We start from the raw sequence: 10,229 nt of genomic DNA on the forward strand, positions 1-10,229 counted from the left end.
ATGGAATAATTGGCACGGGTGCACTTACCTACATGAAGGCAATAGATGTATACACATAAAAAAAAAAAGTTAAGAAAAGAACAAAAAAAACCCCCTAATCTTATTTTTTTATTTGTTTTAAATTATACATATGTATATTTGTGTGTGTGTGTGTGTGTGTGTGTGTGTGTGTGTGTGTGTGTGTAGGTATGTGCATGTGAGTACAAGTGCCCATGGATACCCTGGAGTTGGAGTTCCATGAAGTCATGAACTGCCCGACATGTATGCTGGGACCTGAACTCAAGTCCTCTCGAGCAAGAGCTGCAAGCACTCTTAACCACTGAGCCATCTCTCCATCTTACAAAACCATTCTTGAGGCCGGTGTGGTGGCGCATGCCTTTAGTCCCAGCACCCAGGAGGCAGAGGCAGGGTGATCTCTGTGAGTTCAAGGCCAGCCTGGTCTACATAGTGAGTTCCAGGACAGCTGGGGCTACAGGGAGACCCTGTCTCAAAAAGACCAAAACAACAACAACAACAACAAAACCAAAAACATTCTTGAATGGTGCCAGGCTGTGTCTTGGAAGGAGGTGATATGTAAGGGAAATGCCCATTTATTATTTGCATTCAGAGAGCGTGTATGACTTTTAGTTTATCTGAGAGAAGTTATGTTGAAGTTATCTGAGTTTACAGTTTAATTGTGCCCCACATCCACGTTCATGTATTGGAAAATTAGTCCCCTGTGTAGCATGTTGGGAGATGGGGCCTAGTAAGAGCTGATGGGTTGATGTCATTGATGTGGGAGTGGGCTCAGCATCCTAGAAGTGGGCTTCTTAGAGAAGTGAGTTTGGCCCCCATTGTGCTTCTGCCTCATGCCAGGGGCTGGTGTGGTAAGATGGCCCTCACTGTTAGATAAAAGCCGGGAGGGAACAGACACAGGAAGCACAGGAGGACTCCAGTAAAGCAAAGTTTATTTCTTAGGATCGCTGGTGGCTGGCAGCTCCGCTGGGGAAAGAAGCGACCACAGCCTTCTGACTGCTGAGGAAGTTCTTATAGGGGTTGGGGAATGTGGAGGGTGGCAAAAATAATCTGTAGTTTCAAGGGAAGTAGCTTGACCTGAGACAGCTCTAACATCAGTGGGTCTGGGTGCAGGGGCCTGTTTATCTTCCACAATTATCTGGGGAACAGCTTTGTCCTGCGACAGCTCTAAATGTAGCTGTCTGGCCAGTTCCTGTTTGGCAAGGGGGCCCTCATGGCCTGTTTTGTGAGGCTTTTCTGCCCCGGGAGAAGGTTGTCTGCAGACTTGGACTGTAACACTCACCAGCTGCCAGCCCGTTGACTTTGAACTTGCAACTAGGAGAAAAGAAATAGTTGGAAGTTGTGCAACCACCTTTATTTAACTCGAGAACTTGGGAGGCAGGCAGATCTCTGTAACTCTGGGGCCAGCCTGGTCTGTATAGCAAGTTCCCTGCCAGCCAGGGCTACATAGTGAAACCCTGTCTAAAAGAAGGAGGAGGAGGAGGAGGAGGAGGAGGGGAGCCTGGTCTACATAGTGAGTTCTAGGACAGCTGGGGCTACAGAGAGACCCTGTCTCAAAAAAGACACACACACAAAAAAAGTTACCCAGTAGGCTTTGCTGTTCATCATACTAGTGAGAGATTTAGGAAGGAAGACACTGAGAAGTTCACAACCTGCCTGCATGGGTCTGACCTCGTCTCTCTGACTTTTCCCTCCGAAGGTTCCCGCTTTGGACTACGGTGGTTCACTCCAGTGAGTGAGGTTCCGCTGTGTGGCCACGCCACCCTGGCTTCTGCGGCTGTGCTGTTTCACAAAATAGGTAATGTCCATTTCTTTATGTATGTTTGTATGTTTTTTGAGGAAGGGTCTCATGTTGACCCTTTCTCAAAATAAAAAATCAGAAGGGCCTGGGGAGATATCTCAGTGGTAGATACTTGTCTAACATCTGTGTGGCTTAGATTTAATTCCCAGTACTGGGAGACAAAAGTCACACGTACCAGGTTTATTTTGCTATTTGTGGCTTTCTCTTTTCCCAGGGAACACGAACAGCACTCTGACCTTTGTCACCCTGAGCGGGGAGCTAAAGGCCAGAAGAGCCGATGATGGTATCGTCTTGGACTTCCCTCTCTACCCAACCTTCCCCCAGGTCAGCTCTTGCTCACTGTTGCCACGAGCTGTTCAGCCACCAGCTCACCTGTTCTACAAGGACGTTATCTGTTTTCTTTTCTAGGACGTCCATGAAGTAGAAGACTTGATAAAGGTGGGTGCAAAGGACCAAGTCTGAGCCCATGTGATTTGGTCATTTGCTATTGTTTGAACACAAAGATTTGGTAGGATGTGACTCCATAAAATAGGCCTCCACCCAGTGTAGACCTTCCAGTTGATGCTTAGGGGATTTCTAGTCTGAATTTGGTATTATATTCATTTGGTGAGAAGGTTGATATTTTTGGTTGTATTTTCCTAACAAATATAGCTGGGTCACTGAAAGGCCCTCACTGGTGACTCATTAAAGCTGCACCCCAGAGCTCCCTGCACAACCTGTAGGCAGCTCCTCTCTTAGCAACTGCTTCCTACTTTCATAACCTTGGGGAGGGGCCTCGGGAGCCTTGTAACTTTTTGAATTTCCTGAACCTTGTAAATGTTCTTAGCTTCTTGAATCTTTAGACTCTCTCTCCCCACTTTAGGGGGGAATATTTAATTCCTAAGAAAGAACTACATAACACCCAGCTACCATGCAAGGAACTGGAGAAGGAACTGAGTCCTAAGAGGCCCCAAACTGTGCAGTGGTCCTGGATCACTATGTTCTGATCAGCTCCACTTGGAAGCTGAGGCTGGTATCAATTCCTGCAAATTGTTCTGTGACCTTTAACATGAGCCGTGGCACGTGCATGGAAACACATCTATGTCCCTCTTCCCCTCTTCCCTGTGCCAGGGTTACAGGAAGGCACGTGCACCTGGTATTTTATGTGGGTTCTGGGATTTGAGCTCAGGTCCTCATGTTTGGGCAGCAAACACCCTTATCCACTAAGCCAGGTCTCCAGCCCACATGTCTTTTTAGACAGGGTCTCTCATTGTGTTATGGGAGTTCAACAAGCTAGAGCGTACCGGAGGCGGAGTGGAGGCTCAGATTTTATTCAGGCCAGGATGGACTCAGGGGAGCAACCTCTGAAGCCTGGGCCACAGGATTTTACTGCATTTACAGGCTATCCACCCTCATCTCAGACCTGTTCTGTCATTGGTGGATTGAGATTCTTAGTCTATGTGACTGAAGGCCATGCACATGTGTAGGGGTCTCTAGCATGTTTACAAAGGCAGAAGCAATACAGCTAAATCAGCCCTTTCACAGGCAGCTGTTTTTTTAAGATCAAGCTCTGGTAGTTTTGTTTCCCAACAGGCTCTGGTTTCTTATCTCAGTTGTTCTGGAAGTCACTAATTAGGTCAGATGACTTGCCATCGAGTCGCAGGGATCCACCTGTCTTTTCTCCAACACTGGAATAACAGGGGTGCCTTGCTTGACCTTTTTATTTGGGTTCTAGGAGTTGAACTCGGGTCCTTATGCTTGCAAGGCAAACACTTTACCAACTGTATTATCTCCCCAGCCTGACCTGAAACTTCTGACCCTCCTGCCTGGTTGATGTGGTGCTGTGGATGAAATCAAGGCCTTCATGCAGACTAGGCGAGCACTCGCAACTGAGCCACATCCTCAGCACCTTGAGTTTTGTTTTGATTTTTACATTTATTCATTTGTGTGTGTGTGTGTGTGCTCTCGTGTGCACATGTGCACGTGTGCCACAGCATTAGGTTTTAGGTTGGAGGTCAGAAGACAACTCATACGAGTTAGTTTTCTCCTTCTACTTTGTGGGTCTTGGGGGATTGAACTCAGGTCACCAGGCTTGGTGGCAAGCACCTTTACCTGCTGAGCCATCTTGCTGGACCCTTGAGTTTTTAATCTGTTCCACAGGCTGCCATAGGGGACACTCTAGTCCAGGATGTCCAGTACTCTCCAGATACCCAAAAGCTTCTGGTTCGGCTCAGTGACTCTTACAACAGGTAATCATCATACTTAGCCATTTAACCATGTCAGCACCCAGATTTCTAGCCATGCCTCACTTGGGCTCTGTGATGCTCAAAGCATTGCTGTAGCCATAAAGACCCCCTAAGAGAAAATTTTGGCCTGTGTGGAGACCTAACATTCCAGTTGGGCTGGGTCAGTCACCTAGCCAAGGGACCACCCCAGGAAGGCAGGCTCACCTTAAGCCGTGTTAAAGACATGGGTGAATCGTTAGGGCTTTAATGAGATGGTGAACTTTTCCTCCCCTAGTGCAGTAGCATATTGGGCCGCACATGCAGCTTTGTATGTCTGTCTGGTTTTCTGAATTCTTCAGAAAAGCATAACCTCTCCTTTTCTTCTGCCTCTTATAAGCATGCTTTCCCTACACTGGGCATTCCAAACATTTTGGGTATCTTTTATTTATTTATTCTTATTTATTATTTATTTTATGTGTATGAGTGTATTGCCTGCATGTAAGTGTACTCATGTCATGCAATGCACACAGAGGTCAGAAGAGGGCATCAGATCTCCTGGATGGTTGTTAGCCACCATGTGAGTACTAGGACTTGAACCCGGGTCCTCTACAAGAGCAGTCAGTGCTCTTAACTACTGAGCCATCTTCTCTAGCCCCCATTTTGGGTTTCTTTACTCTTTCTCTAAAGCTCCCCTTCCCAGCATGTGGCTGGGAATTTTAATTTTTTTAAATTTATTTTTATTTTTATGTGTGTAAGTGTTTTGCCTATATGTAAGTACATCTGTGTGTGCAATACTTGCAGGGGCCAGAAGAAGGTATCTGATCTCCTGGAACTGGAGTTACATTGTGTTGATGTAAAATTGTTAGCCATTGTGTTGATGCTGGGAACTGAACCTGGGTCCTCTGCAAGAGCAGCCAGTGCTCTTAACTGCTGAGCTATCTCTTCGGCCCCCTTAAATTATTTTATTAATAAAACTAAAAGTCCCAAGAGGGAACCCCAGTTACCATATATACCCAGCCAGTTTCTTTTCCTCAGATAGATATCAGGGTAGGTCTTTCCTCCTTTCCTGCAGAGCCATCTAGGCAAGCAGCCTGACCTGTTTCCTGTTCTGGGTAGTGGGTGGTCTGTGAAATGCCTTTGTCCTAATCCACCCTCTTATTGCACAAGGTCATTTCTAGAGACCCTGAGGGTGAACACAGAGACTCTGCCTCAAATTGAAAACACAGTGAAGGTGAAAGGACTCATTCTCACTCTTAAAGGAGAGCCTGGAGGGCAGACTCCCGCATATGACTTCTACTCCAGATACTTCGCACCATGGGTTGGCTTGGCTGAAGACCCGGTAACAGGTACTCATTCCTGAAGACCAGGGGATGTTTAAATAGGGAAGAGGATGACAAATAGCTGTTCAAGTACTCTGTTGGTTAGCGTTAATTGTCACCTTGACAATCTACACCCAGCTGGGAAATGGTCCTCTGAGAAAGAGGCTGGGCTGAAGCTAGAAGACAGGAACAGGGGGCTCTGGTGCCTTCGCTGAGTCCTGTCAGAGAACAAAGCACATGAAATTCAAAGCTCAGCAAACAAGCATTTTTAAAGACTCAGGAAAATAACCCAGTATCTGACAGTCCACTGAACCTCTCCCCACGGAAGAGATGTTCTGGGCAGTGCACACACACAGCTGCTTGCCCGAGACTGTAATTGGGACACAGTGTGATTTTTTGGTGTGTTATGTTTTTCTAGAATGTGAAAGTCTTTGGACCAGGACAAACAACCTGCCAGGGTGGCTTGGAGCATGGAACTTTCTGTGCTAAAACTAGAGCAGTTTTGGGAAAACCAGGATGGTTGGTTACTGTACTTAGCCATCCCATAATGCTTAATAAGCTTTCCAGGAAGGTGAGGGGGGATTCTTCCTATCTCATTTCTCCCCAGAGACTTTTCAGTCTCAGCTTTGACTTTTTCGAGACAGGGCTTCATGTAGTCCAGGTTGGCCTCAAACTCCCTATGTAGCCAAGGATATCCTTGAACTCCAGGTTTTCTGCTTCTACCTCCCAATTACTGGGATCCCAGGCCTACACCACCATGTCTGGCAAGACTTTACATTTTGTTTCTTCATTTTCTGTGAAATCTGATTTAGTTGTAGGGTATAACAATGTGAAAAAAATTACTAAGGAGATAAGCTTAGTTGCTATAATGCGTGCCTGGCTCACGGGAGACCCAGGACTGACAAAGATAATAACTAATATCAGCAAAACTAGCCAGGCGTGGTGGCACACGCCTTTAATCCCAGCACTCGGGAGGCAGAGGCAGGCGGATCTCTATGAGTTCAAGGCCAGCCTGGTCTACATAGTGAGTTCCAGGACAGCTGGGGCTACAGGGAGACCCTGTCTCAAAAAGACCAAAAAAACAAAAAGAAAAAAAAAGGAGAAAAACAAAACCCTGACTGAAAAAGAACATTCTTATGGCCCACAAATCTCAGGAGGTTGACCTTTTATCTAAGTTCCATCCTTTTCTTCATTGTGTGCTCTAGAAAGAAAGAGATATGTTCCCTGGAAATATGTACAAAGATTTAGGTGAAGGCCTCAATTTTTAAGAGCTCACAATGGTTGGTGGACAAAACCAGCTTGTTGTCTTGGCTGGTGTTGTGGTGTAGACCTGTAATTTTAGCACTTGAGAGGTAGAGGCAGGAGGGTCAGGAGTTCAAGGGCCAGCCTCAACTACATATAGAGTTCCAGGCCAGTCTGAGCTCCATGAGACCCTGCCTCAAAATACAAAAAAAAAAAAGGGGGCTGGAGAGATGACTCAGTCAGTAGTTAAGAGCCTTGGCTGCTCTTGCAGAAGACCAGGGCTCTATTCCCAGCACTCACATGGTAGCTAACAGCCATCTCTAACTCCAGTTACAGGTGATCTGACGCCCTCTTCTGACCTCCATGGGTTTTGCACGACATGTTTGTACTTACATCCAGGCAATATATACTCATACACATAAAATGAAAATAATAAATGAAATATTAAAAAAACCAAAAACCCCAAATCAAACAAAAACCAACCAAACAAAACCTCCTGCAGTCTAGTTCAACCTTCAGAAGCAGTAATATGTATTTTATCCATAATTTGGATGAGCCTATTCATAAATTCTCTGGCTTCTTTTTTGCCTCCATTCACAATTCCAAACTCTCTGTGTCTGGTCAATATGAGATTAGATGATCTAAGGTTGAGTCAAACTGGATAATTGATGGTAATTGCTTATGCATTGACAGAACCATCCCTTCTGTTTCCTTTACTTTTGCTTCTCCTCTCATAACTTCTGGCTTTTTTCAGGGTCTGCACACACTGTTCTCAGCAGTTACTGGTCTGAGCAGCTCGGGAAGAAAGAGATGCGAGGTAGGACTCCTCCCTTCCAGTTCTTTCCCTCCCTTCTCTTTGGGCACCTGGGTGCTGAACTCAAGCCTTGCAAATGCTAGGCAAATGCTCTCCCATGGAGACATAGCCCCATCCTTTGACTTTTAAGATGGAGTCTTGCTAGGTAGCCCAGGCTAGCCTTGAGTTTGCCTTTGCCTTCTGAAGGCTGGCTGGCATTATAGATGTGTACCACAATACCCAGCACTTTCTCTCTCTCTCTCTCTCTCTCTCTCTCTCTCTCTCTCTCTTTCTCTCTCTCTCTCCCTCCCGCCCTTCTTCTCTCCCTTCCTCCCTTCCTTTCTTTTTGGTTTAAGCGTGTCTATTCTCATATATACTTTCTCCTTAAAAGTGTATAAAATGTTTATTATCGTTCATGTGAAATATTGGTTTAACATCCACTCTTTTTGAATTTTATTTATTTATTTATTTTATGTGTATGTGTGTATTGCCTGCATGTAGGTAAGTGCACCCCTGTCGTGCAATACCCTCGGAGGTCAGAAGAGGCTGTCGGATCCCCTGGAGTGACAGACAGTTGTTAGCTGCCATGTGGGTGCTGGGATTCAAACCCGGGTCTTCTGCAAGAACAACCAGTGTTCTTAACCACTGAGCCATCTTCTCTAGCCCTGTAATATCCACTCTTAAATAACCTCTGCTCCAAATCCTCTTCTCTGGTGGAGACTGAGTTTAGGGGCCAGGAATAAATGACTGCGAGGAGCCAGGAGATTAAAGAAGGTTCACGGAGCTGTTGGCCAATGAGACAGACTTTCTCCTCCCAGGGCACACAGGCCTCTGGGCAGGTGGACACTGGGCCAGAAAGCATGTGGTTGGTCCCAAGGACCTTTTATAGGAAATCACACAATGGTAGCTTCTTGCCAAAACTGGTATAATAGATCACATCACTGTTTTCTTTTGGGGTTCCTAGGCATCCAGTGTGATCCACTTTGTGCTGACTCTTAGCATTAGGTCTAGCAGCAACCATCTTGGCTCATGAGGAAATCCTTATCAGTGCCATTATGTTGTCTAAACAACATACTAGCCTACTAGCCTTGATTCCCTTCACCTACCAGACACTTCTGATATAGCAAGTGCTTTGCTGCATAACTTTAGCTTAGAGGTTATTTACATTATAGTACTGTGTAATGGATGGTCCTGTTCTTTGCCCTGGGTGAGTCCAATGACTCTCTTAAGCACAGAGTTCCTAGAAGGCTGAGCCTCTTATGTGAGCCTGGCCCATGTGGTTGCTTTAATATGCTGTGAGTTAACAAACTCTCTTTGTCCTGTTTGGAGCTGAGGAAGTCAAGCCTTCTCAGGAGGGTTGGGACCACCTCTCTTCATTTTCTTAGACTTCTGGCCCAGGCCTCTGTCTCCTCACACGTCCTTGCCTGCTCCTAGAGGAAGCAATGGGTGGGACCTACCAGGGGCAGTACAGGAAGTAGCAGAAGATGCTCGGGAAGGAAAGCGGTACACAGCAGTTGTGTGTGGCTGTCCAGGTCTGCAGGGTCTGCAGGGGCATGGGGTGAAGGTGGGCGGTACCGTGGACACATGAACGAATCTATTCTTGAAACTGGCCTGGGATGATTCCTGGGTGTGATAAAAGGTCCTCCACCATGCTGTGAGTTACAGAGGAAAATGCTCTTCACTGCCTCCTCCTGTGTTTTCTTCAGCCTTTCAGTGTTCCCGCCGAGGAGGACGACTGGACGTTTCCCTGAGACCTGATGGCCGAGTTGACCTCAAGGGCGGTGTTGCTGTTGTTTTAGAGGGCACGCTGATGGCCTAGAGATGCCTGCGTTGGGATGCCCCCATATCTAAAGATAATGTTTTCTGCATAAGAAGACATGTGAGGGGCCGGCCACCTTCAGCAAGCTTGCAAAGCAGTCTTCTTCATCCTCTTTTAAAAATAGAAAAGAAAGCTGGGTGTGGTGGTGCATGCATTTAATCTCAGCACTTGGGAGACAGAGGCTGGTAGATCTCTGAGATCTAGCCTGGTCTACATAGCTAGTTCCAAGCCAGCAGGGGCTATAGGGAGACCCTGTTGAAAAAAGCCAAGGTAAAAAGGAAAGAAAGAGGAAGAAAGAAGCCCTTTCGATGGAGATGTAATAGTGCCTCACTAGTCCTAAGCGCTTCTGAAGTGTCAGAAACTGGTAGCAGAGCATCATGCCTTTTGATTACAACCACCAATCCAATGAGAACTCTATCGATAAGGAGTTAAGACATTTAAATCTAGGTGTGAGTGCCCTATTGAACATTTCACAACTATTTAAAAGACTCAGGGCTGGAGAGATGGCTCAGCATTTAAGAACACTGGCTGCTCTTATAGAAGACCCAGATTCAAATCCCAGCATGCACACATGGCTGCTAACAAATGTCCTTAACTCCAGTTCCAGGGGATTCAACACCCTCTTCTGACTCTGTGGGCATTGCATGACACAGGTGCACTTACACACATGCAGGCATATCACACACATAAATAAAAATAAATTTAAAAAACCTCAGTATCTGTGAAAATTTAGAAAAACATTTCATGTCGTAATACTGAGAAAGTAGAGGGGACTGTAAGTTATTACGAGGCCACAACGTGCCATGCTGTGCAGTGCTGAGCTGTGCTGTGGAGAAATGGAGTTACATAGGCCGTGAGGATAGAAAAGCCAAACAGTTCATGTTCCGGGAAGATTTAGAGTAAGTTTAGTGTGGCTAAATAGTTACTTCGGGCCAGTGAGATGGCTCTAAGGGTAAAGGTGCTTGTTGCCAAGTCTGAGAACCCGAGCACCCCCCCCCTCCTCCGAGCCACATGGTGGAAGCAGACTGATTTCTGC

The 10,229-nt window shown here is 46.2% G+C and overlaps 1 protein-coding gene across 1 annotated transcript in view; it reads left to right on the forward strand.

Moving 5' to 3' along the window:
* LOC103733775 (phenazine biosynthesis-like domain-containing protein 1) overlaps nt 1-9,732 on the forward strand; it is a 16,184-nt gene extending 6,452 nt beyond the window's left edge. The window contains exons 3-10 of the mRNA XM_029563350.1: nt 1,715-1,813; nt 2,031-2,140; nt 2,225-2,254; nt 3,956-4,044; nt 5,188-5,366; nt 7,336-7,398; nt 8,760-8,906; nt 9,081-9,732. Of these exons, the coding sequence (XP_029419210.1) occupies nt 1,715-1,813; nt 2,031-2,140; nt 2,225-2,254; nt 3,956-4,044; nt 5,188-5,366; nt 7,336-7,398; nt 8,760-8,906; nt 9,081-9,193 (830 nt within the window). The 3' untranslated portion in view covers nt 9,194-9,732. The remainder of the gene's footprint in view (nt 1-1,714; nt 1,814-2,030; nt 2,141-2,224; nt 2,255-3,955; nt 4,045-5,187; nt 5,367-7,335; nt 7,399-8,759; nt 8,907-9,080) is intronic.
* Nucleotides 9,733-10,229: the final 497 nt, after the last annotated feature.

The sequence above is a fragment of the Nannospalax galili genome, unplaced genomic scaffold, assembly GCF_000622305.1.
Source record: "Nannospalax galili isolate Female #2095 unplaced genomic scaffold, S.galili_v1.0 scaffold156, whole genome shotgun sequence".
NCBI classification, from domain to species: Eukaryota; Metazoa; Chordata; class Mammalia; order Rodentia; family Spalacidae; genus Nannospalax; species Nannospalax galili.